This window comes from Haliaeetus leucocephalus, unplaced genomic scaffold (assembly GCF_000737465.1).
Source record: "Haliaeetus leucocephalus isolate CR32 unplaced genomic scaffold, Haliaeetus_leucocephalus-4.0 Scaffold164, whole genome shotgun sequence".
Taxonomy (NCBI): domain Eukaryota; kingdom Metazoa; phylum Chordata; class Aves; order Accipitriformes; family Accipitridae; genus Haliaeetus; species Haliaeetus leucocephalus.
The window spans coordinates 1976521-2004244 of NW_010972600.1; the positions used below are offsets into that span (position 1 = coordinate 1976521).

Below are 27724 nucleotides of genomic sequence, written 5' to 3' on the forward strand. Positions count from 1 at the left end.
CCAGCCCGGTGCTCCCCTCCCTGGGGGGAGGCGGGTTCAGGCTGGGGCTGTATTTTGAAATTTCCAGATTGTCTTTTCTGAGATGTTTCCTTGAAATGCATCCAGAGAGCTTATTAGTCATGTAAATAAAGAATAATGGCAATACTTGACATCTGTCGTTAGGATGGACAGGAGAGGGATTAAAAGCTGTCTTTTTTTATTGTAATTTTTTTTTTTTCTTACGCCTCTGATCCTACGAAGAGCGTATCTGTCTCCTCACCTTGCCAGCGAGCTGGGGAAGCTGGGAACCTAACCCGTTTGTCATTAGGAGTGTCCTGCCTGCCAGCTTCTGTAGGATAAACCATATGTTGTCACAACACTATTTTTAATTTAGGGTGTTGGTTACATCACATCACTGAATTGGGCAATTTCTGTGTGAGGACGAAGGTAATTACTGTACCAGGGTTTATCAACTTATTTTTTAATGAGTGTTTATCAGCATTATGAGAAGTCAGTAGCAATAAGTGCCTTGGATAGATTGAGTTATTAGCTTTTTTTCCTCTGAAAAAGAAAAAAAAATATCCAAAGAAATGCTTTCCTATATATTAGGAAAGTCTTTTCTTTTGGGGGAGGGAGAGTAGGAAGACTACAGGCAGCTGTGTTAAATATTTTGGGAAGCTATTCTGAGTCCGTGTCACACATGAATAGTGGTGTTTATTTTCTAAATGAAGTCTGGTCTCTAGATTGTTTGGTGGCCAATGGCCACTAATGAACTTTGCTTCCTTCACCGCCACCCAAAAGAGAAATAGTCAAAGGCTACTGGTGATTAAATGGGCAGGAAAGGATAAGGGCAGAAGAGCTCGCTTGTTTGTATAGTGAATAACGCAACAATTAGTGGGCTATTAAACACATATGCTCATTCTGCATTTGTTCTATAAACAGTTTCTCCAGCTTGTTGAATGTCTCTGCTTCCTCTGAAATGCTCAGCTATGGCGATGCCAACAAGCGACTTTATAACACACCTTCGGAGCGTGTGTTTGTCCAGTCTAGGCTCTGATTTAATTTTGGTCTGCAGTAGGTAAATGGAAAAAATTTGCTAAGGCTTCTTCTGCTCGGTTTGGTTTTAAATGTGGTATAACTGACGACAGTGTTGTGTAATATGTATAATGGCCTGGAATCCAATACTGTTGTTTGTGTTACCTGAAGTCCAACATGTGTGCAGTCTGACCTGTTTTATGCACCAGGATAGCACGTCGGTGCAATTTCTGCGACAAGACTCTGTCTCTTTGCCAGAACAGGCAGGGTAATGTCTTCAGTTGCTTGCTTGAGTTTGTTCTTGGTCTAATAATAATGTATTGGGATTACATAATCCAAAAATGATCACCCAGCTGGGCGAGCTGCCATTTGTTTTTAGTGTCCCTTGTGCCAGAGCAGTTGCGTTCTTGGTGTAGAGCTATACCGTGTGTGGATCAGGCAGCAGGACTATGGGGAAACAGATATTTGTCATCTTGAGTCTCTCCTGCTTGGTGCTCTGCTAAATTGTCTGTGTCTTGGTGAAGAAAACGGTCGCGGGTCTGCATATTGATGCCCAACTCTGTGTTTCAGCAAGCTGTTTCTGTATCATGTACAGAGAATGTGGAGCTGCTGCTGAAGAGGTCCAGGTCACAGGGCTGCCGGCTCCTTGTGGCCCTTAAAAGGGTTTCTTTCTCCCATAGCTGGGGGGGTCTGCTCACCTGAAAGACATAAAAGTCTTAAAAATAACACTGGCTTCATAGGGGACACTTTAAGATGTTGCTTGTCTGCTCCTTGTGAAACTTGCTGCCCCTCAAACTGCTTCCACACAGTTGTGAAACCCTGAGCGCTGACTGCTGAGCTCCGCAGCTGAAGGCTGAACGGTGGAAAATGTGTCCCAAGTCAATTTGTCCACTGATGAAATGGAGCTGGTCTGGTGTGTTAGCCTAAAACAACTCTTGGTTCTCCAAGAAGTGTAATTCTATATTAGCTTGCAGTTTTCTGTGTTCCCTTTGGGTGTGTGTACAGGCTCTGTTTAGGCCCTCCCACCCCCCCCAAAAAAGCAGGGCATGACTTTTCCTTATCTCTTCTGGTCTGCCTCCAGCTTTCTTGCTGCCCATGTCAAGGTACAAGGGAACTCCTCATGCCCCTGCCTTGTTTTCCTTTTTAATTCTTTATCCTGGACCCTGTCCTCCATGCTTGATGGCAAGATGTTGTGTCTGTCCTCGCCTAATACACCTAGATATGTCTCTGTCCATGGCATTCATCCTTCACTTTTCATGCCCGTATTTTTTAGCAACGTTGTGGGGGTTTCTGGGTAAGTAGAAATCTCAGTGCATGATTTGAAGTGCTACATGGCAGACCCAAATGTCACTTGGCAGTAGGTGCATCTCCTCATGCAGTTGTGGTGTAGTTGCCGATGGCATGTAAACAGTGTTAGGGCTGTTCCTGGAACCTGGGAATTTCCTGACTTTCACGTATTTATTTAAAAACTCTCTTTGTGGCTTGAGGAGTGGTACTAGTGAGCTTGGGTGATGGATCGTCTTTCAATAACAACGTGACTGCAGTTGCACACCTTTCTCTACTATCTGTAGCTAATGTGTTGACCTAACTGTAGCTGATGGAGGCCAGGCTCAACTAAGCTGCCAGCCATAGTCCTGGCTTGCATCGTGGCCTCGTGATTTTAGGAGGATGTAAGGAGCATTGTAGCATTCCCGCTTAGGTCAGTGCGTGATGCAGCAGCTGAACAGTGCCTCCTGCTCCTGTTGTACCTGCTACACGGAGTATTTTGAACTGAAGCCACCGTTGGATTCAGTGGTGAACTTTGGCAGGTGCACAAATATTTATTGGGGGCTAAGCTGAGATAACCGAAGCACGTTGCCCCTGTGCTCTACTAGCTGAACTGAATTTTGGAACCGTCATCTGACAGACGTGGCTTCCCATGTCATCTTCCCCATGCCTTCTCTGCTCGTCTTAAACCGACCGTGACAGAAGATATTTCTCAAAGGTTAGGGTTAAACCGACCCCTTGTAGTCACCGCTTATTAAAAGAACTTTTTCAGACTTTTCTTTTAGAGCAGGTTGTTACAGATGCCTTCATCTTGCTGTGTTTAAAGCACAAAATACAAAATGAAGGCTCCTGCTGTCATTACAGGGTCTTTAGGGTAATGCGTATTCATGCTGACTTGGGAATTGAAAGCTGCTTGCAGGTGTCAGGAGGAGAAGAACAATCCGGCTTTCGAATCAAAATTCATTGAATTATCTTAAAGCTTTTTGCATCATTCCTTCTTTCCTGTAACCTGTTTTTTCCTGTCCTATTAATTCACTGATGCTGTAGTCCGTCAAAATTGAAGCTATTACGACATCAGGAACATGAGTCGGTGACATGACTAAATGAATCAGAGGAGGCTGGCTGGAAAGGAAGCTCATTGTACACGTACATCTCCTCGCAATCAGCAAAAATGGGACAGGATATGCAGAACATACTGAACTGCTAAACTCCTGCTAAATGTTCTTAATGTTGACCTGAATGTGGCACCTCCCATTTGAAGGAAGGGGACAAAGAGACGTTTAACATTGTGCATGAGGAATGTTTTGGCCTGTGGCAGTTTCCTTTCAATTATTTAGGGTAGCTTTTTCTCTCAACCATATACCATTTGGATCTGCTCAAATTATAGATTCATCTCTATAGTTTTCAAATTGCATGGGAAAGAATTGTCTGTAATTTACATCTAAAGTGACGTACAGTTGCTATGGGATTCGGTGGCAAATTATAAACCCATTATGCTTTTTTTTTATACTGGTGGTAGCAGACTACAGAAGTAGGTCTAATTGGTGATATGCCAAGGGAAAATAGAAAGTTTGTGACAGAATTCTTGTGACCGACAGTGCTTTTTTTTTTTCAAATGCTATCTGCTTTTTATCACCAGATCATACAACACCATTAATTGGAGGAGTTGAATTTGGGCATTAATAACTTTTTGCTCTCTATCGATGCTGGGGGAAGCAAGCTTGAAGATTAACCCCTTCGATTATTTTTGTGAGGCTACGTTATTTTTTTTTTTAAGGTATGTAAGTGGAGTATTTTGGCACTCGTACCAATGGCTCTAGCAGCTGGATCCTGGCGATTGTATTCATTACCCAGCAAGACTAAACCCTTGCTTCTTTTCAGCATATTCTATAGTGGATTTCTTATTCTTCTAAAACAGCAGCAAAGGGAGAAAGGAAAGCTATTATAATTTGTTTTTACTTCTATCTGAAGCATATTTGATCAAACAGGGTGTGTAGGTGAGTCTCTTCAGAGCGGTCTGTCTCCCAGCGACGACCTCCCTGGCCAGTGTGTACTGCAGCAGGTCGTGCCTCGAGTGGCTGCTGCGCTTGCCGTGAGCCAGTCAACTCCCAGAGTGTGGAGTCTACGGGTGATCCTCCAACATCAGGGTTTTTTTCTGAACCTGTCTGAAGTGCTCTGTCCTGTTTAGTTAGTTTTTGTCATAGTGCTGCTTGGCAGAGGGATGGTGACTGTTGAAATAGTTCACTTGCATAGTGCCGACTGTTGGGATAGCAGAAGAGCCTTTATTACTGGTAAGGGAGGGGAAGTTTTGTTTGAAAAAGCATTTGAGGTCTTGTTAGTAAATGAACCTGTTATCTCCTAAACAATTTGCACATTTCAAACAGTTGAAACTCCATTCTGCCTGTAACTTGTAAGCATAAACTTGTGAAGCGTCTCCAAATCCCTGGTGTTTGTGCATGTTGAAAAATGGGAAGGGACAGACTGCATGCGTCACTCTCGTACTAATTTGTGCCAGCTAATCCATGGGAGAAGAATACATTTTGGCTGACTTAGTGGTTTTGCTGCTAATGCACAAGAGAATGCATTTGAATGGGTGAAGTGGCTGCATGGGTTTAGGTAGACTTTGAAGAGATACCATATGTCTGGGATCCTGTACCAAATACCCTCATTTGTGAACATGATTGTGTAATACACTGGCTCTATTTGGGTTTTGGGAAATGAGAGAAGTTGAGGGGGGGAAAAGTGGTCATCAGCTCAGCGTCATAACATCAGGAAGATTGAGATCAAGTTACCTCTGAATAATTAAGGTTAATGCTGTTTCTGTAGGAACCATTATCTGGAGTGAACTTAATGCTAATGAAAAAAAAAAGGCTGATAACCTGAACTATGCTAATATTTTATACAGGGTGGATACAGAGGAGACATCACCAAAACTAGGCTTCTAAATTCAACGTGCCTTAGCTTGACCTAGATGCATTATCCAGGAAAGGAGCTTGGATTTGCTGATAAGAAGAGTTTTCTATAGTAGCTTGTGTTGCTTAGAAACATCCCATGTACATAAGGCAACTTTTGCACACCATGGTAACCTAGTATTGCCTTCTGACTGGGTTGGTTTTGTTGTTTTTTTTTTAAAAAGAATTTATATGATAAAGAGCATGATAAGCCCCTCAGCAGTTGGTTTGCAGAGTGGTGGTGTGTATCACTGCTGCACTGGGAAAGCAGACTTCCAAAATCCAATCCTTTTTGCATTGCTCCAACGAAAAGGCAGTCTAGAAAAAACACTGCTCCGTGCACTTGGTCTCTCTTTTCTTTACATTGGACTAGTGCCTTTTTTAATTTAAAGAAACCAGCATTTGTTTAACTCAAAAAGAGGTCACTGCTTGTGAGCATGACTTGACTTAGCTACCCACCTCCACCCACCTTGAGTCTTCCCTGATCTGGTACAGTCTGACTGCTGTTAACCCTCTGCTCTCCTTCTATACAGCAGAACTTGTCTTGGCTTTTGTTACACGGGAAATAATACTTTAGCTCGAGGCATTCATGGAAAACCAAGATGTTTTACTTTTTTTCTTCAGAGTCTCTTCAGGCCAGCTGCCACCACCAGTTACTCTTTCTTGTATGCAGAACCTGCAATGATCCAGGGAGGCTCTGGGCATGGTCCTGGGGCATACTGCTCTGCAGGAAAGCAAGTCATTGTGGGGAGAAAGCTGGAGCCAGCGTCTTGAAGGACGATCTACGCATAGCACTCCGAGGAGAGGCTCGAGTTGTGCTGCTGGCTTCAGCCCCCATTCCAGACCATGCAGTTGGGTTTAATGGTAGACGCAGACTTTCTGCTTTAGGTTTGAGTTAGCATGTGGTGGGGTTTAGCAAGTACTGTGAAACTTCCTAAAAACAGCTAGTCGCTTAAACCTTTGTAGTATTTAGATTTCATCAGTACAAACATCCTCTTGACTACCTGGCTCAAATATTTTGAGACCCGCAAAGTTTAGCTGATAGGCTGTGCTTTGATAAGAGCAGCCACCTGACACCCATGGCAGTTTCATTCATACAGGATCAGTGCTGCGAGGATAGTTTAAGCTAATTGTCATTATTGAGCAAGAGCAGGCGTGTTACTTAAAAGTCTAGCAAAAAGCCCAGCAGGACGGGAGAAATGCTAGCTCAATCGGTATCACTATACCCCAAGGATCCATATTTTCTACAACCGAGGTGGAAGACGCTAATTTAATCTTTCTTCTATATTCTTACCCACTGAGGGCCTGTTCTGTGATGGGCTGCAATCAATACATTATGTGCCAGTTGTGGTTATTTGAATCATATTTCCACATTTCAGTGTCTAGACTTTATGTTTGTGTGAGTTTTGTTGTACCTTTCCAGCTCCGGCGCTGATTTCAGTTGTTTTTGGCTCCTGGTTTCTATGAGAAAATCAAATGGACTGTGTTTCTGTCTTTTGCAGTCCCCAAAAAAGAAGGGAACAAGGGAATTGGCAGAACTCAGTTTTTTAAGCTCCTTTGCCACCATTTTTTCTCTCTTCTGAGAGAATCTGTGTGTGGATGAGCAGAGTTCTGCCATTTGGTGACTAGCAGACGAAAGCAAAGGCAAACCACTGATGGCTGGAGATAAACCTCTCCCTGGTTCTTGTAGTGAGAAAAATCTGGTGTGAAAAAAGGTATGATCTTGATATAGGAAATCACGGCTAGAAAAAGTGAATATGCACACATTTTTAGAAATAAAAACCCCTTGATAATCCACAAAGTACGAGCATTTGTTGAGAGTGAAGCAGCCTTTTAATTGACTGCAACTACTGTGTTTCATTTTTAGCCAGCAGCTTTTTTGCACTCACAGATATTCAGGACTATGGATGTGACTGTATTTACATTCAGTGAATAGGAGGGTTGGTATGTGTTTGGTAAATTTGAGTTTCTCTGTGATGCTCAGAGAAGTTGATAATGACACGGACCTAGATGACATTAACATTACTGTGACTAGAAGGTAGGACAGGCTTCGATAATGTTAAAAGTAACTGCCAGAGGAAGTACTGACTTGTGCAGAAAATAGCATGTAAACCTGAGCTGAGACTGTGTTCCTTTGATTCTGAAAACGAAGCTCCTGGTATATAGTAAAGTGTATTATGGATAAATTGGTGAAAAGAAATAATGTTCCCGACTCATAATTAACTTGTAAAGCTTGCTGCCATGAAATTTAAAAGGCTTAAGTGCATCTGAATAGCAAGAAAAATTGGTCATATGGTATGCAAAGAATAAAGGCTGTGGTTACAACTTCTCTATGCATCTCTGCCTGCGTATCAGCTGTTGGGCTCACATTTCTCCCCTGGTGTTTGAGGTGATCCAGCTTGTTGCCAAAACCATGGCTTTACCTCTTCCAGGGAGCTGAGCTCCATGCAAATGTCAGTGTAAATTCTTCCATTCCTTTCAGATCCAGGATTCAGCGGATGCTTTTCAGAGCCCGGGATGGGCGGAGTAGCAAGGAAGCAAATTTTTCCACCCTGCCTGAGCTTGGGCAAGCGGAAATTGTGCCTTGGGAGCCATATAAGGCGAGTCAGTCGGCTCTTGCTGGGCTCACCTTTCCACTGGGAGGCTGGAGAAGGGAGCAGCCCTTGCTCACAGGGAGAGCGTAAGGTCTGCTGGTCCTTTGAAGTTGTTCCCTGTGCGTCTGACACTTGCCGGAGGTGTGGTGTGGCAGGCCTGATTAGGTCGCAGCAACTCATTAACTCCCTGACTTGTGGGGCTTCAGCACGCTGTCCCAAAATGAAGGCGTAAACTCGTGATTCAGAGTGAAACTGCTGTAAAATGACTGGAGCTAGGAAGAGGTTGAGGCAGGTTAGAGAGGGGAGCAGCCTTCTGTCACAGGGCTTCTTCATTTCCTTCAGCAGCATCTGATGCGGGCGCTGCTGACGACAGACTGGGCTGAGCAGGACTTTGCTCGGAAACGATAGTTCTTATGTCATTAAAATAGATTTTTGAAAATACTGATGACACCTGTTCACGCTTCCAGGGGTGTTCAGCCGTCAGAGCCGGCGAAGCCCGAATCGTGACCTCTGCTGCTGCTTCTCGCAGAATTAAGAACAACTTCTGCTCCCATAAATAGTCTCTTAAGAAGTGCGTAGGAGCTCTGCTGACCAATTTCTTTTGAAAAGTGCTTTCAGTGATGCCTGTGACAGCGACCTTGCCTGCTGTTTCCCCTCTGTATGCCTGCTGGGGCAGCCATGTTTTGAAGGGAGCATGGTGGTCCTGTCCACAAGCTCTGCTTCCTTCTCTCCTGATAGATATTCAGTAATAAAAAGAACCTTTAGTTATCTGTGTACTTAGGTGCCCTTCATGGTCAGGATTTTTTGGTAGGGAAGTTGCTGGTACTTCTCCTGTTTGCTTTTCCTGCTGTGAGATCTGGAATGCTTCCTGCCTTAGTGGGGTCCATGTTCCCTAATACCGTTGAAGAGGTGAGGACGGCTACTGTGCAGTTTCTGAAAGCTTTGGGGTTCTATGCACCTCAGAGATGGTCTGACACGTGTAATGGATGGCTACCAATCCTTGTCTTTATTCCAGAAATAAAGGGTGGTTTTCTAAAGGAGAACGATGCAGCCAAGCAAGTTCTCCCAGCCTGGAGCCTAGGAGCAGACCCGCGCTGACGGAGAGTCCCAAAACACACAGCTTTGCTAAGGAAGCGGCTTTTTGTTTAATCTTTAGAAATGTGGAAATGGGAAGGGGGGGTGGTAATGGATAAAGGATAAGCTAAAACATACTTAACCTTTATGAACGTAAGTGCGATATCTTAGATCTGTTTGAAATATGCACTTTAGTTGATGTGGAAGGTAGTGGTGATTAAAACCAATTGCAAACATTTTTCTAGAGGTGTGATTCTGAAACAGTTTATGAATTTTTTTTTTAAGGACTTTGTTCTTAATGCATTAAAATGATACAGTAGTGATCACTACATTAAAATCTAGAACACATTCTTTTGGGGTTTCTTAACATGAAAGGAAAAAAAATAGATTTATTACCTAGAAGGTTTGATATTATAGTGTCAGGCATGTTTCCATGACCTTTCTATTGAATCTCTGCAGTCATTTGTACTGGAGATGTACCTAATGTAGGTGCCGCCTGCTTCTCGCTCCAAGTTTTAGCGGCTCATACAATTAAGGCCATTTAACTCAATATAAAGGCCTTTTACTTGTCATTAAGGCTGAATTTACAGATGCTGACAGCAGGAAGAAACACTTTTATTCTAAACTCAGATGGGCTCAGTTAAGAAAGCAAAATGTTTCAGCTAACTAGAACTTGCATGGATTGTTATATTTAGACCAAAAATTCTGGTCAGACAATTAAGTGCCGGCTCAGTGGCCATACCACTTCTTTTGCATGTATGAATTGGATTAACTGCTTCAACTCACTCTGTCAGGCAAGAGAGATTCTCTATCTTAATGTATGAAATCTCTTGGGGCTTTTGGGCTTGGACCCAGGGAGTCTTTTTGCAGCTCTGTGGTCAATCTCTATTTAGTCAGCAGAGGTGGTATGTTTTTACTGTTCTTATCTGAAATTTTTTCATGTTCATTTTTGGAATTTGTTGTAACCTAAACTTTCACAGGTGTCCTTGTGGGGAGCAAAGAAACATCTGACTTTTTTTTTTTTTTTGGAGGTAGATTTGCCAGTTCAGAAGAGTATGTTCTTTCTTTTACTGTTTGTCACTTTATTTTTGGAGCAGGTTTGTTACCAACCAGCCTGGCAGTGCAAATAAAGACGTAGCTGAAACAGTGTGGGTTCTGTGCTTCTCGCTGAAGGAAAGGGAGTACCTCGTTTAACTCGGTAGTGGCTTCTTCAGGCAGCTGCCTTCACTTTTCTATCAGAGAAAGCAAGCACCCCTGGAAGATGGTGTTTGTGAGGAGGCTGTTAACAGTGCTGTGTTAGCAGAGGGTATGTAACAGAATGAAGTTATAACATGGTAGAAAATCTAGTGGGGTTGTCTTGCTCAATATTTTCAGCTGCATTTTGTGGGCAGCCTCCCTCAGTGATAGAAAAAAAACCCTGGCATTTGTGATTACTTAATCGCTAACTCCCCCGTGAAGATGGTGAGATGGTAGGAAATTTCAGTGACATCCCTTTTGAATACTAAGTTTCTGTTGAGTTGTGTATCCAGAGTCCTGGTCAGCATTGGAGCACCTCTGTTTGCCTGAAAGCCAAAAGAAGCTGTGTCTGAGCATCTTGCTTTAGCTTTTGAGGTTGATCTGGCTCGTGAGGTGTTGGTGGTCAGATTTCTCTGGGATTCCTTTAGAATCCTGGCCCTGCTGACTTTGGTTTATCGTAGCCTCTTCCAGCGGGGCTGGCTCTGACTCTGTGAGGAACGTCTGAAGATTGTCTTAAGTAGACCTTCAGCAGGCTAGTAATTATGCTTCCCTTTAAGTGTCAATAGGATATAGTTGGGCACAAGGAGAAAACTGGTCCAGGCTTGTTTTCCTAGGCTCAGCAGTGTGTATGTTAGGCGAGATGTGTTCTGGGATGGTTGAACGAGTTTGTCAATCTGATCTCTAAATTGCCTTTCTATACTTCTCTCTTGCAAGAAAAGTAGTAAAGCTGTGTGGAAGATAAGGATCATACTGATGTTTCAGCAGCTTGTTTAAGCCATTTTATGAGCACATAGGCAAGTGAATCAGCCCTGGTGTCTTAATATGTCCTAAAATAAATTGGACTTTCGTAAGCAAATTCGGTGAGTTAGAATTGCTGTATTTTCATTAAAAGATCGCAGTGGAGGAAATGCTCTTTAAAATTCACCCTTAGGGTTGTGTTGTTCATTAACTGATAGTTGCTCCTGTTTACCTTGTGTGATAAGTACAATGTTAAGAATGGCTAACAGTGCTGATGCCGTCACAGCTGCCCTTCAGAGAGAATTGCTCTCTTTTTTTTTTATGGCTTGGTTTACTGTCAGGTGGGTTTTTTTGAACTAAAATAAATGCGAACAGCCAGAACTTAGCTCTCCTAATCATGGAAACGGACTTTTTTTCCCCTGTTCTTAGCAGCTTGGTAACGCTGTTCTCAGTACAAAGGTCATTTAAAAATCTGACGTGTCCAGCCAGCAACATACTGCTTCTTAATGAGGCTTAAAACCAGTGTGTAGCTGCCTGGTGGAAATACATTTGACTCTGGAGCAGTGGAGTAGAGGAACGGGGGGAGACATGTGAACAGCTTATTGGAATGGGATCACTCTTTCCTGCACCAGCCCTCTGTATTTCTAGGTAGCCCTTGCTTGCGTAAAGAGGTTTTAATTTTTCTCTTGTTATGCAAATGAGCACAGGTGTTTGACAGTACATTCTCGTTCTCACAAGAAAAGCAACTAAAATATCTTCCAAAATACATACACGCTGTTTTAAAATGATTTCTTCCTGTCTTTCAGAATTTGAGATTATCTCCTCTTAGCCTTGGCTTCTCACTGCCCCATAGCCACTGTTCAGCAAGACGGCAAGGAGGTCCTGCAGCACCTCTTACTTCATCGCTGTCTTGCTTAAACCCTTCTGTCCCTCCTCCCCAGGATGTCACTTGACATTGAACTAAAGCTCTTGAACCTTAAGTTCCTTGTTCGCTGTGAAGCTTCGTCAGTAGTCTGAATGTCTGAGGGCTTTTGCTCTAATCCTGTTCCCCAGCACTTCAAGCTCCAGTACTGGAATTTCAGCACCTTCAGCCTCGCCTCAGTCTTTTCGGCTCTTTGACTGTTCTCCAGTTAAAACTAGGTCAGAAACAACTGTCAACTTCTGATATTTCACTATTCCTGTTTTATAAGTTGTAACCCAGTGTTGCTGTGTTTAATCGCTTGCTTTAATTTTAACATATTAAGTGTCTCATCTTGCTCTGCGTGAGCAGCCTGACATAGTAGAGCTGGTAAAACTGCTCAAAATAACTTCTTGGCTATAAAAGCAATGTTACCTTGATTGGGTCTGAAAAGGTGAATTATCTGTTTGTTACATATAATGCCTAAGATGCCAAACTGACAGATTTTTTTTTTCCACAAGCGCTCTCTAACTGTACATTTGCTGACAGTTTGTGTACAGCCAGTTTTCTAGCTGTAATTAACCAGCTTCTCTTTCTGTCTGAGTGGCTTTTTAACCTGATAGGTGAAAGAAAAATAGCTTAAAAAAAAAAAAAAATCAGGTAATTGGAAACCCACAGATTGGCGAGGAACACAGTAAAGCGGGTATGTTGGAAGTCATTTAAAATATTTATTTTTAACTGAGAGTTCTAGCTGACTGTACCCATTCAGCGTTTTTATAAGACTATTATTGGAATGGTGCTTGAAGTCTGAGACGGAGTGTCTCAGTATTCAGTGAAATCCACCTGGTGTAATTTAAGAGTATCCTTACTCCTTTCTTTTAAACAGACTTTGAGCTAGCTAGCAATATTGGAATTCTTAGGCATTCTTGCATAAGTGGTATTTAAATGAATTCTTACTTTTCAGTATAGCTTAAACGTTGTGGTTTTTAAATTCTGCCTGAGCTGTCGTCTCTAAAAGTTTTGCAGAATGGCAAGTTGTTTTATTAAGCTGTTCTTAATACACTCAATTTTCTTCTTTCGTGTATCTCCTGCTGCTCTGTGAACCTCGTCTAGGGTCTAAGGATCCCTGGGGTGGAAACCCTTGGTGTGGAGGTAACAGTGCAATTCAGCTCTTGCTTACAGATGTGGATGGTCTCCAGTAACTGCTGCATGAAGTGGCAGTGTCTCCGTATGCCACCTGGGAAATATTAGCTGTGTTTCACAGATGGAGGAGTTTCAACCCAGAGGTGAAATGCTTTATATAAGGTCACAGAAGGAAAGCTTCTGACAGAGGGCAAATGGAACATGTCTCAACTCTAAATCTGGTTCTGTAGTCATTTTACATCACTTCCACAGCATGGCCTTCAGCCTTGGATGGAAGAGCTTGGGTGTTTAATCAGTTATGGAAACTTTATTTATTTATGATGGGGATGAGGGGGAGTTGTTTAAGATGTGCTATCATGACACACTTTTCTATATTAATTTGGGAAACATTTTCTTCTGATAGTTGGGGATTTTTTTACAGTGCAAAAGCTAAAACCAAAATATTTGTACCACGTATACTCGATACAGCTGGTTACGGAAAAGCTTTCTTTTACCTATTTAATTACTCTGAGGTCTAAGCGTGAGGGTGACTTTTTCATCCACATCTTGGGTCTGGCCAACACAGTGGGTATGTGTGTGCTTTATAGTCATTAAAGGTAAAGACCAGTCAGATAAAGAATTGTCCAGTAGTGGTTTAACCCCAGCCAGCAACTAAGCACCACACAGCTCCTCTGTCACTCCCCTCCTCAACTGGACAGGGGAGAGAAAATAAAACAAAAGGCTCGTGGGTTGATATAAGGACAGGGAGAGATCTACTCAGCAATTGCTGTCACAGGCAAACCAGACTCGACTTGGGGGAAAATTAACTAAATTTATTGCCAGTCAAACCAGAGTAGGGTAATGAGAAAAAAACCCCAAATCTTAAAACACCTTCCCCCCACCCCTCCCTTCTTCCCAGGCACAGCTTCACTCCTGAATTCTCTACCTCCTCCCCCTGAGTGGCACAGGGGGATGGGGAATGGGGGTTGGGGTAAGTTCATCACACGTTGTCTCTGCCGCTCCTTCCTCTTCAGAAGGAGGACTCTTCACTCTTCCCCTGCGCTGGCGTGGGGTCCCTTCCACAGGAGACAGTCCTTCACGAACTTCTCCAGCGTGGATCCTTCCCATGGACTGTAGTTCTTTACAAACTGCTCCAGCGTGGGTCCCTTCCCCGGGCTGCAGTCCTTCAGGCACAGACTGCTCCAGCGTGGGTCCCCTGCAGGGTCTCAAGTCTTGCCAGCAAACCTGCTCCAGTGTGGGCTTCCCGTGGGGTCACAGCCTCCTTTGGGCATCCACCTGCTCCAGCGTGGGGTCTTCCCCGGGCTGCAGCTGGAGATCTGCTCCACCGTGGACCTCCCTGGGCTGCAGAGGGACAGCCTGCCTCACCGTGGTCTTCCCCACGGGCTGCAGGGGAATCTCTGCTCCAGTGCCTGGAGCATCTCCTCCCCCTCCTTCTTCACTGACCTTGGGGTCTGTGGGATTGTTTCTCTTACATGTTCTCACTCCTTTCTCCAGCTGCAGTTCTTGTGCCTCAGCAACTTTTTTTCCCTTCTTAAATATGTTATCACAGAGGCGATACCCCTATCACTGATGGGCTCGGCCTTGGCCAGCGGCGGGTCCATCTTGGAGCCGGCTGGCATTGGCTCGGTCGGACATAGGGGAAGCTTCCAGCAGCTTCTCACAGAAGCCACCCCTGTAGCCCCCCCACTACCAAAACCTTGCCATGCAAACCCAATACATGTCCGTAAGCAGCTTTTGTGAGGTAGCAGTTCAGAAGAAAACATTAACTTGTGTCTTGGGTTAAGAATGCTGATTTTTATGGCCATCTTGGAAGATGAAGATGTTTGGCTGGAAAACCTTTGTATTATATTTTTGTAGCAATATGAGAACTAAAGGTGAGTTGCTTCAGTTGCCTCTGCAGTGGTACAAGCCCTCTTCAACTTCAGTTGGTGACCCACACAGCAGTTCAGGAGAGGAATTTGGCAGGATAACGTGTGAAGTTTGAAATAAGAGGAGCATTTAAACAGAATGTAGCTGGCCAGAAGAGTAGGTGAATATTCATGGTGGATGTTTTGCTCTGAGCAGCAGAAATAGGGAAGTCTTATCCTGCAGAATCAGGTTCCTCGTTGGCACTCTCTTCATTCTGTGGGTGCCTGGATGCATCCGTGCTGAATGGCCAGCTTGCTGCCACTACCAGGCGAGTGCCTATCAGCTGACTTCTGCCTCCTGTTCCCCAATGAGGGGAAAAGAATCTTGGTCTTCCCTATATTTGATAGCTAATTCTAAGTCTTGTCACTGAAGCTTCTTGAAATAATTTTTCAGTTGTACCCACGTTTCACGTTTGAGCCCATTGAGGGCGGGAAGGGTCAGAAATAGAAATGCTGGGTAGTTGCTGCGATCCTTTTTGGGCAATTGAACCAAAAATGCTTCCATCTTCACATTTCACAGACCTGATTTCATTGTCAAAACAGACCGAAAGCAATATTGCTTGTATTGCTTCAGAAAGGCTAATCGGTGAAAAGTACCATTTCTAAGATAGATGATGGCAAGCCAAGTGATTTCCATGATTGAAATTGTTTTCCTCAGCATTTTCACAAGCTTTTTGCTTTCCTTTGAGAGGTGGCCACATCTCCAGCATCTAGTAAACAGTTAGCAAACCTCCTTCTTCTTTCAGAGGAAGCACAGAAGCCTTCATTCAAGGTACCTTGTACTAGAGGAATGGCTTTTAAAATATTAATCTGAGAAAATCTAAACCCCCTTAATGATTCTTGGCTCATAAAACTGTTTAACTAAAGCCTTTAGGGAAAACCAGAACTACTGTTCACCTTTAGCAGAGTTGGGAATTTTGGATGATTCAGTTTCCTTCTGCCAGTTTTTTTTTCAGTCCTTTCCCAATTTAACAAGATCATCTGATAGCTACAATAAAATTCTGCTGCAAAAACAAGTAGTGTTGCATGCAAGAGATGATTACCCAGGGAATTTTGAGCATGGATGTCTTAATGGGATCCTTGCCAGACTAAGGTCTCTCTAAATTGTCTTGTAATGCAGATGCGTACAGATGCTGAAGCCATACTGCTGAACTTTTCTTAAGAGAATATTTAATAATTATTACACTTATTAGTATTTCCAATGTATGGAGGCAGAACAGGAAATTTCTTTGTGGGATAGTGTTTCGTGTTGAAAACTGTTTCAAAGCAAATCCACTTGTTCAAAAAACAAATCTAAGAGGCTTTGCTTTCCTTTGCCTGCACTTTAGAAATACCAATATTTACCTTCCTTTTTTCTACCCTATCTTTAACTCACAGTATCTGCTAACAGATTTAGCTGTGCTAAATGATACACAGTACTGCTCTGTAAGAAAGGGGTAGATTCAGGCCATATGAGCAGACGTAAATTCCAACTTAACTTTTTTATTCAAAACATTTATTTGCTCCTGTATAAGCAAGTGACTATAAGGTTGCTACTTTTAAAAAGGGGTGGGCTTTGGGATGTGTTAATTTAACTTTTCCCCAGACTCCGTACAATTGCTTGCAAGTAACAAAACAATGGAACTTATTTCTAGGTTTGTGCTTAAATTTTTGCCAGCACGGCATTATCTTTGTACTAGTGCTTTGGGAAATGTTGTTTCAACTTGTTTTATGCTTTCCTGGTTTTACCTTCTATTGCTTTTAGTCTGAGTTACAGAAGAAAAATCCCTTCAGGAAAAGTGGTAATAAAAATAACCATTTGTGCAGAATTTTGTTGATTTCTAGTGTGCTTGTGGAAAAGAGGAAGGGCTACTTGAACCACTGTCTTGGGGATTGGGGAGAACAGGACGAGACCTTGAGATAAAGGTAAGGGTGCTTAAATGAATGGTCAGTTTTGATTCAAGAATGCAATGCTGACTAATAAAATTAAAATAGCTTTGAAGGCTACTGGTTGTCAGTTTCAATGAGGGTCTGGAACACCCTTTCATAATGAGTAAGGGATGCAGAAAATCTAGTAACACAAAGTGAAACTTCCTTTTCAGAGAGATGCAGTAATTGCATCAAAACTACTAGGGTTTTTACTTGGAGTGAAGGAGACCTCCTGTGTTATTGCACTAAAAAATGGGCATGATGTCTTAAGAATTGGTAATTCTTTCATTATAGTCATATTTTTAATTGATTACCAGACTACTTTGAACAGTTGTACTAGACACTGAAAGCTGCAGGGGGATGCAGAGGTTCTTTTTTCCCCACAAAAGCCTTTCCTTCGCAAGCCTTTGGAAATCATGGGAGTTGGCTGTTGGTCTTCTGACAGTAAAACCTTGCTAAGTAGCCCCATCTTGTTAATAGTGAAATTGGTGGGAGTTTGTAATGATTAAACTGCAGATAATCATCCTTCAAGCTCTCATGACAGTCTGGTGTCAGGCATAAAGAGTTGAGACTTCATCATTATTGCTTCTCTTGCTAGACTCAATGAGTAGGTCTCCCTTAACTCCCCAGAAAAGAAAATATAAAAAACACAAACTAAAAAAAGGAGTGCTGTACCGTTGGGAAATGTGCCTGTAGTCTCCAGACTTGGATTCCCAAATGAAGCTGACTTCTGCATCAGTGCTGAAGATACATAACTGCATCTGAGTTAATAGGGAGCTAGGGGCCCTTGATGCCACAAAACCACCTTTGATCTTTTCCTGTTTCTTACGATACACATTCCCTTTGACCTCAGACTGCAAGTCACCTCCTGTTCTGGTGTGGATTTGCACTGCTTTCCAGCTTTGGCTAGGTGGAGAGCTGCAGCTGCTTGATACCGATTACATCGAGCAGTGATGTTGGACGTCTTGGAAGCAACAGCGATGGGATCCAGTGACCGACTGGCCATTTGAAGAGAAAGTGGTATTTGTAACAAAGTGTTATGGCTCTTAAAATGAACTAGACTATCCCTATATCTGTCCCTGGGTCTTATTGTCCTCTTGCAGTGGCTCTTTCTCTGCAGTAACCTGTCCCCTAGCAGGTGAGCCCTTCTCTGGAGACAGGTAGATTTAACTCTTCAGTGTCCTCTGGAAGTCCCAGGTCTGTTGTCTGCAAAAACAAAGCTTGCACTTTCTTTGGAGACAGTCCCATTGCATCCCTGCAGCATCTCTTGCAACCATTTCAGATGGTGTATTTGTTTGTATTTATTACAGAATGATTCTGTATCCATCTCAGTGTTCATGAAAAAGAGTTACTTAGTTACAGTATTTGCATTGCCATAGAAATTTAGGAATAGGGATTGCAAGAAGTCGCTTGGTGGCTCCTGCTCTTGGGAAGGAATAGGTCTGATAGATAGGCTGGTCTGTTTGGCGTAGCCAGGTTCTCCTACAGCCAAACAAGGTCGCCTGCTCTACAGTGATCTGAGTAAACTCGATACCAAGTGACAATACTTTAATTATTTCTCCAAGGAATTGAGCCTCCTTTTAATTTTCTTCCTGAAAGGCATTGCCTAAATTGTACGTATGCGTAGCTTTCCTTTCTAGTGGAAAACTACTGTACCTTGTGCTAGCCAAATGTCTTGGCTTAATGATTGCGAGCGATGTGTGGTTTGTCCCAGGATTTTTTCAGTGTATGCAGTGAGTTGGAGCTCCCTTACCAAAGCTACCTTTCACAAGACTTGTGGTCTGGTGCTAAAGATGATCAGAGTATCAGACTTCGTGTCAGAGGCATCTGTTCTTTTGGAGTTTAAAGGTTTATTTTTGCAAATACAGGGTCAGAAAAAACATAATTTAGTTTCTGCACTAGGAAGCAAAGACTCTTTTGAAGCGTGCCTGGAAAGTTTTTTACCTGAAGTTACCAAGCTGAAACAAAAAAATTTCACTGGGCTTGAGCATAAAACTTAAAATACCCTGTATGTAAAACACCACTGGAGTGAGTTTTGCTTGAATTGTTTGGTGCTGTAGAGGGTTTCAAAGATGAGACCCACCAAGGAGCTTCATACTCAGGACAAATGAAGAAGAAAGATGGGTTTGAAAAGCTGGGTGACCGCTGTCATAGCAGCATAGTAAAAAAAAACTGGCGAAGTGCTGTGTGCTGCAGCCTGTCGCTGTGAGGCTGGCAAGCGTCAGCCTCCGTCCGCTGTCCTGTGTTTTGAGGGTGCAGGATGGGTGTTTGGGTAGCCAGCCTGGTTCCGTATGTACTGTTTCTCACTCCATCTCTCCCTTCCCCTAGTTCCTCTTTAAAGAAAGCCAGCTGTGTGGCAGGGAGGTGTACTGAGGGGTTTTGCCTTGCCTGTGCATTGTTGCCTGGGGAAGTGGTACTTGGTTGTTTCGATTTAAGTTTCCAAATGAATTCTGCAGCTAAGAACCATATCAACAAATACATTGCGTTTTATTCAGGAGGATCTTTTTAACCTGGATTAGATGAGATCAGAAGATCCAGGCATGCATGAGAGAACAGGCTCCATGGCTAGCTCAGCTCTCGTGCCTGTGGGGTGACATCTTGATGACAGTGGAGTTTAATTGCTTTCTGGTTTGCTGATACAAGCTATTGTCCATTTAGGGACTGAGTTTCTGCTTTACGTTGCAGGCACAAAGCATTTCGATTAGGCTACAGTTTTGGTTTTGTGGTTTTTGTTTTTTGTTTTTGTTTTTTAACTTAATCATGTGTCTTACTCTCTAAACTTACTCAAAAGTAGTGGTTTTCTGTATTTCGAGTGGGACAGTATCTTTGATGCTCAGATTGTATAGCGATGTAGAAGTCTGTATGCTTATGATGCTTCTTTAATAAGGAGCTGTGAATGTTGAAAATTCTGTAACTCAGCCACAGTTTTAGTAATGGTTGGGGGTTTTTTGAGCTGACATGTTTAATAAAACTTGTGTTCTGTCTTATAGGGGCACTTTTGGTTTTTGACCGTGGGAAATTAAACTACTGAGGAAGTGATGTTTTGTGCTGTAATAGCCCACTTAAAATTCTGCAATTATAAACAAGGAAGCCAGTATGTATTTTGCAGTTTAGCGATTAAAAACTTGAAAATGTACAGCTTAGCATTTTGGCTGACATAAAAGCTCTTTATCGTTTTATTGCTGCTTGCACTGTGTTATGGCTAGGATTTGTAGGTGCTTTAATATTACAGTGATAATATGCATCCATTAATGCATATTAGGAAGATGATAGACTTTAATAAATACAAACTACAGTTCACAGAGTAATTGGTAAGTCTTCAGCTCCTAAACCTTAATCAAAAGCACCTTTTTAAAAAATATTTGTATTAAAAGCTTGAGCACTTGCTTTGCCCCAAACAAATATTTCTTTTAAATGTTGGGGAGAGGAAAATGGGGTAGATGAGTGGGGAACTGGGCCTGACAGACAGATGCGGTTTCGTTGTTTGACAACATTTCACTCATCAAAGTAATAAATGGGGTAATCTCGGAGAGGAGGAGTGAGCAAACGCGTACAGCAGTTAATTTGGGGATTGCAGCCCAAGGAGTGCCTGTCATGCCCCGTGGTGCCGTGCTGCTCCTGCATGGAGGCTGTTTGTGCACATTGGGGTTTGCAGGTGCCAATCTCAGCATCCCTGGAAGGACGCAGGAGGACCCCGAGTACTCCAGAGGCTTCCCCACGGCTGCATTTCTCACCTTGGCAGCTGACCGTTGTCGCTGTGGCTGCTGACACCTCTCTTGAGTAGAAAGCTAACCTTTTGCTTCAGTAGTTGTGGATTTACATGGCATTTCCAAGACTCTTTCCCTGAGAATGTTGTATTTGAATAGCAAAACCAGTAGCTTGTCTCTGAGGCATATGTAGTATAAAAAGGTCTGGAAGGCTTTGTAGTTTAGGTCAACAAAAATTATATACGATCTATAATTTTCAAGTCTCAGCATACTCAATCCCATATGCAGTCTGTTAGTGTCCTCAACTTCAAATGAGGTTGTTGGGAGGCCTTAAATTGCAGATGGAAATTGTGTTGCAGGGAGATGGTATTTTAATTCTGTAAGTAATAGATGTGACATAAAAAAGAATATTCAGGAGGCTTTTTACTGCTGCGTTTCTGGTAGGAGGTAAATATAAGCCTTGAAATAGTGGAATGTCTTGGGATAAGTCTTTTGTCTCTGCCTAATATGCAGTGGGTTCTCTCTTGGGCCAGCTCTGGCTAATTGACTGCCAGTAAACTTCACACAGAGTCACTTGAAGTTGTGGATATATTCAAAGGTATTTATTTCCCCTGGGATTTATATGTCTTGCTACTAATGAACTTTGGGACTCTGAGGTGTCTCTTGTGAGTCTGTCACAACCAGACACTGGGTATATTTGCTTTGGTTTTGGTCTCTGTTTTACTTTGCAGAGTCTGTGTGGTGTGTTTAAAATGAAAATGTAAGTGGAAATCTAAATCACTGAGTTCTGTTCAGGTCTGCAAGATACCTTTTCTCAAGCATCCAGGTCTGCTCGAACTGAGTATCTTCTTGGACCCTGGGATTTGACCCTTTTTTTTATCCTTTGCCCAGTTGTGCTGAGAACCTGGAGGAAGTAGAGAAGGGAGTATGCCTATATTCGGGCCACACTGTGTGGGCAAAAGAAACAAAACCTAGTCATAACCAAAGAATTAAAGAGGAACTTTGATGAGTTTGGGGTATTAGCAAGTCTGAAATTTATGAATTTTAAACAATTTCTGTTTGTGCTCTTTTTTTGTAACTGGCTTCTGAGGTGCAGCAGCTTTACCTGGCTGGAATTGCACGTGACAGTTCAAAATGTCCTGTTAATACCAGCCTTGGGGTTAGCATGATTTTATAGTTTCTCTGTATATTTATTGGAATTCTTGCTCCTAATTTTAAATGTTTGCAAGAAGCTTTAAATTCTGAAAATAATTCCCTTGTTCCAACATAAATAAGGGTAAGCTTTCATTTGCTCTGTTTGCTCGGCATTTGTGCCTCTTAACATTCAAGAAAACAGACAAATACACCGATACTAAGTATAGGCAAATATTTTCCATATAACACTGCCTCCAATATAAATTCCAGTAAATGCATAACAGAACTTCTCGAAACAACATAATCTTTAATTATCTGTATTTCCCTGAAGAAATGGGGAGGATTCCAACTGGTTACTTGACCTGAGGATTTCAAATGTCCTTTCTGGTACTGTGTAGGAATATCCCATCCAGCTTTTCCACTAAACACTTTTAAAACCTCATACCAGCTTTGATCATACCTGATAAAAGTATTTTATTAGTTTTACATTCAATTTTTGTGTGTTTTATTGACGCTTTCTTGTTTCTCCTACTCTTTACTCGAGCTTCCACATGCCACATCTGGAGTATTTAAGTGCGAGGAACTGTGCCCATTGCCACTGCCTCTGTGAGCTTTCAGAGTGTGTAATAAGGGTCACTAGCTGTCCTCTAGCCTGGGGAAGCTGGAGGATGAAGATGAGCATAATACCATGCTAATACAAGACAAATGTTTTGTGGGAGCTTTGGGGATGAGTTTTTTGGGTTTTTTGGTTTAATCTCATGACTTCTGAAATAATCCTATGGTATCTGGAGGACCGTCTGACAAAAAAATACTTGGGTCTGTGGGATTTGATTCACGTTGGCATCCCAGAGCAGAGCTTTTGTTTGAAAGCTTGCTGCTTTGTTTCTCCATCGTGCCCAAAGAATACAGCAGGAGCTATGGAAGGCAATGAACTGGGCACAGAAGCATGGAAATGCTCTTTCCAGAGAGCAAATAAGTGAATATTTATGGAGTAAAATGCTAGGTTGTCACCTGATGTGGGGTTTATTCACGCTCCTTTTGAGGGTCTGTTTGCAAGTCAGGTAGATGCAGTGAAGCTGGCAGTTTAAGTTTGGGTAGATCTTGGAAAAGTACAGCTATGCTTTTGCAGTTCAGATGTGCCTTTGGAAGCTATTCCGATAGAGCTTTGGGGCATTGGTGAGTTTGACTGGGGGAAGGACCCTCCAGTTTGTTAAAACAGTTCATTTTCTCTTTACGGTAAGATGGGAGGAAGCTTGACGCATTTTCTTAAAGATCTATTGTAGGAACTAGCAAACAGTGAAGACGTGGTAATGATTTGCTAACCTTTTAGTCCTGCGTCAGGAAGCCTTTTGTCAAAACAATAGTGAGCACGGAGCAGACATGTAATTCATGCGTCTTTAGGTGTGTTTAAAGGGGCTTTGCTTGCTCTTGGTGTATGCATAGTTCAGAAATTCATTATTCTTGCATGGCAGTCACTTGTTCTCTGGTCCCACATGTCCCAGCAATCGTGCTTATTCACACTTGGACCTCTTCAACAGCATCATCACTGTTATGGATGAGTGTTAAATGCAGAGGTGAACATCTGGTACCTGGCAGCAGCAGAAAACCTGTTGGACTGACAGGTGGCTGGTTTAAAATACTTGAACTGTTGTTTTCTTGCTTAGACTCTTGTCTTTATCCTAATCTGCTTCCAGTAACTATTCTTAAATGTAGTGAGTTTCATGGAGGAATAAAACTAGGATTTGTTAGGTGGAAGATAAGGCTGTCCAGGTGGCCCACTTGCTTGGACAGATCTGTCTTGCTTTACCTCTTAATTGAACACAGAGGTGAAGTTTCATCAGCATCCTTGATTTACCAAAGATTTTCTGAACCCTGTAAGTCGGTGTACTCCGGAAAAAGCAGACTTGCACCCGCAGCAGTACCATGGTCCTGTCCTAGGGCTGAGAAGATAGCTTGTTTTAATTGGAAGGAAGGAAGGACAGAAAGAGGGAAAGACCTTGTTCCCACTAAAGGTGGATGGGACAGCATTTCTAGGAAACTGTAACGAAGGAAGGTCGCTGTCTTGGCATCGCTAAGGAAGAAGAATTGGGTGACTCTTTAGAAGATGATGGAGGGATTTTGGAAGTTGTAGCAAGAACTCTTTTAAAATTGGGGTTTGCTCTTATGAGAACATTGAGGAAAGTTAATCCAAATGAACTGAAGATATAAATTGAAATATGTTTTTAATTTGGTTTAGCTTAATTCACCTGTTTGCTTTTGTTCTGAATGAAGGTGTCCCTGCAGGAATTTAATTTCATCTAATAAAAGTACTTAAATTCATATCCTTAATTAGGTTAGGGTATGTGTGTGTTTTCTTCTTCCATGAGCATTCTCAAATGAACTGTAGCCAAGGAATTGGGCATCAGCAGAAGGGAAGCGATGCCTGTGTAAGTACGGGGTGGTGTTGCTGAGAAGCCAAGAGCCTTCCCCTTCTCTCCCTACAAGGGGTATTCGGATGGTGCAGCGACTCTTCAATACCCAGTTCTTCCCTGCGATCCCTTCTGTGGAGTGTGGCAGGGAGTTATAACACTAATACTCCTATACGGCAGATCCCCAAACCCAGCAGCCCTTAGGCACAGACAACTCGGGAGCCTGGAAATACTGTATTTCAGGGGTTCAAGGAAATAAAGCTAAAGTTCACCATTTAACTCATATGAACATTCATTTTTAAGTTTGCGATTACACATTTAACTTCAAACCAGTTTGTATGTAGATTAGGGAATTTATAAGTTCTGTAATTAAAGCTTGTCCTGATTTGTGTAACAGTACTTTTGTATTGTTACTGCCTGTTATTCTACTTACATGCTTCATATTACCTTTTTATTCCACTTAAGTAATTTTCCAAAATTAATTGCAGAACTTCACAAATCTGTAATTAGCTGTACAAGATCCATGTTGAGATTTTTTTATCCAGATTTTTTTAATGTTTCAAATGCTTATTTGCTCAAGTATGTTCATATGAATTTCTGGACACATTGCACAGTACATGCTGACACCATGAACAAAAAGCTGGCCAGTCTCTCTATGAACAGTGTGCTGTGGTATGCAATGTCGTGGCACTCAAGGAATTCAGTGATCTCTGTACGAAGAGCAAGATGTTGTTTATTGTTTCTTTATGAAGGTTGTTTCGAGTCTATAAAACTCGCTATACAACACAGTGAGTGCTGTCAGCTTCAAGCATATTCTTGCTTTACTCACTGTCATAAATATCTTGTAACAATCTAGGGTGTGATGCAGATCTGTTAAATCGTATTGGATGGGCTCTTAAAAGGCTCTGAAGACTATGTCTTGGTATGAGCTTATTCATGTGTGCTAGAAGGATATTTTCTTGCTAGTGAATTTTTTTTTCGTTAATGTCAGCGTATTGTGGCTTAGATTCTTCACTCCTGGGCTGAAAGCATTTGGAAAGATTTTATGAGAGATGATAAACTTAATGGGCTTTCAAGCTGTTAACTCTTTTGCTGCTAAATGTAAATGTCTGTTGCTGTAATCCTGTGGAACTTGATGTGATTCTTCATAATGCTGGGAGATGCGAGAACTGTGATACAAAATTGTGACAATACAAATGTACTGTTTGGACTTTGTCTCCTAAACTCTTCTTGGTGTTTTTCCCATTGAAATGTGTCTCCTGTATATGTGGCAATGTGTTCACTCCTAAATGACATTTCAACCTATTTGTAAATTCTTCTGTCCCTTTGGAAGGCTTCACAATGGGATCCCACAGGCAGCGTGTTTTTCCACCCTGTGGAGCACAACTTCTGTGCTCTAGGAGGGTGTCTTTTAGTGTGTCTTGGAATGTTTTGTGTGACTTGGGAAATAAAACCAATATAGCCACGATTCTTCTGAAATTTAAGAACTAAAAACTTAATTCAGTGGGGCTCGGGTTGCATACATTATTTCTTTCCCTATAGTTGAAACCTCAGGTAAAAGTTTGAATTCCAAAGCCTTTGTGATCTTTGTAAAATCACAGTAAAGCAGACAGTGCAATCACAGTGCAAAAAGGCTGAAATTCAGTGGTGTTTCTGTCTTGAACAAATTTAAGGAGTTTTAGAGCTAGCAGGAGTATGACTTCTTGAAATGTAAGCAAACTAGTATGGAGGAAGAGGCCGATTGTTGAAACGGGCAATGTAACAACAGTATTTTGCAATGAAGTTGCAGTTTGCTTTTCCAATGAATTGCCAGCTTTCTATTGGAAAAAATTTGCTTAGTGTGTTCTCAGACCTAGAACTGTAATAAATTTTCCCTTCAAATATCCACTGTTTAACTCAAAACTTACATAAGCACCAAAGATACACAGCTAAGCTGTTCTGTGCCTTAAATGTGGTTTAGGGGTCAGGAAGGAACTAAGTGTAGCCCATTGGGGTATCATCTCAGAGCTGTTCTTTTTCTGAAGTAAGGGTACCACTGGTGACGTTACAGGTACAAATTGCTGTTTCAGGAGGTTTTGTATTTTCTTGCTTGGAATTCTGTATACTTCCCTGAACCTTTTTCCTTTTAAAAAAAAAGTAATAGGTGAAAAATCAAGCTGAGTATTTTTTGGCAGTGAATATTGGCGCTTTAAATTTCTCTAAGTTAATTTTTTTTCCACTTGTTTTTGTAGGATGCTGTGACATCAAAACCAGTAATCCAGTTTCAAGGAAGCCAAGGGGTAAGTTTGTATGTGGGTTGCCTTGGAAAGTTTTTTATTGGCTTATACAATTAATCTGCGTAAAGTATTGGTTCTGTGTGTCTGTCCTATTCCAGTTCAAAGAATGATGCTCTGATTTCTGTAAGTGAGAGATGTGATGTTCAGATGTCGTCCAGGAAAGAGTGTGTGTTCATTGATTGCATGGATTATTTCTTCATAAAAACTTTTCCCCTCTTTTTATTTTCTAACCTTTCTAAATCCATAGCACTAGCACCACCGGCGTTGCTGGTGGTGAAATTTAGTTTTATAAGGCCATGCTGTTGGGTAGAACAAGGAAACGGAAAGTTCACTGATGGCAGTCCTGTGGTGGGTGCAGCAATCCATGGAAACCTCGCCTGTGTCCCGAGGAAACGCCATGCCAAGCCTGGTAAACTTGGTGCAAGACTTTATGGGTACCCATTATTTACAGTAGCAGTGCTTGGAGGCTGCTACGAATGTACTGAAGCTTTATTTAATATGCATGTCTAAACAACTGTGCAGTTTCTGTGAGTACCAAAAGTTTTTTATATTTAGGAGTTTTATTTCTTTAACTTCTGTTCCGATGACTGAACTTGTCCAAGATATTTATAGATGCTTGAATCCGTCTGTCGTACCAGTTACTGACAAGGTTGAGATTTAATTGGTAGTGTTTCTGGTAAAGTAATGCAACTCTTCAGTGAACTTTAAAAATGTCATTTGTATACCTTTTTAGATAAAAAAAGGTGTGTGATTAACTTTGGTGCTCTGCATAAAGAAGGGGAATTTATTTTTTTTTTAAGAATCTGAACTCAGCTGTAAATAACTTCTTAATTTTTTGTGGTGGCACAATAAAACTTTCAAAAAGCCTTGAATTAAGTAGGCATTAAAGTCTAGCACATTTCTCTTTGTCCATATTTTACCTTGTGATATTAGTCTCATTAATAGTACATAGTACTTTTAACGAAATGTAGCAGGAAAGACATGATTGTTATTGTAAGTTAAGAAGAAAAATACAAACCTTTTGGCCTGGGAAATAAAGAAAGGAGCAATTTCCAGGTTTTTTACTATGTTTACAATTAAACTTCCCAGAAAACCTAGCATGAAAGCTTAGATAAAAATCTGCCACTGAGGTTTGGCAAAATTAGAAGCGAGTGACAAGGAAAACTTTTAAGGGTGCATGATTTGTTGCTATTAGATGAGCAAATGGCTTTGCATGTAATAAAGAAGCTAAAAAAACTGCAAATGCTTTCCTTCCCCTTTGTAGAGCACCTTGTGAGGATCTACACCTAACTTTTCCTGTAAAGCTGCTTAAGTTCTAGAAATGCCTTTTACTTAATCTTCCTCCTCCAAGGAAATGTAGCAAAATGAATCAGAACAGCTTAAAACGCTCCACTGCCCTCAGCCACTGTGCTCTTCTTGTAGTGGTCTTCACATGGATCTGATATGGACCCAGGCATTTTCAGGTTAACC

The 27724-nt window shown here is 41.9% G+C and overlaps 1 protein-coding gene across 2 annotated transcripts in view; it reads left to right on the plus strand.

Moving 5' to 3' along the window:
* The window catches only part of ELL (elongation factor RNA polymerase II), a 55644-nt gene that overhangs the window by 934 nt on the left and 26986 nt on the right, over positions 1-27724 (plus strand). For both annotated transcript variants that reach the window (XR_774094.1, XM_010563256.1), the window contains exon 2: positions 26210-26257. Coding sequence is in view for 1 of the 2 variants with exons in the window: in XM_010563256.1 (XP_010561558.1) it covers positions 26210-26257 (48 nt within the window). In the remaining variant the exon portion in view is untranslated. The remainder of the gene's footprint in view (positions 1-26209; positions 26258-27724) is intronic.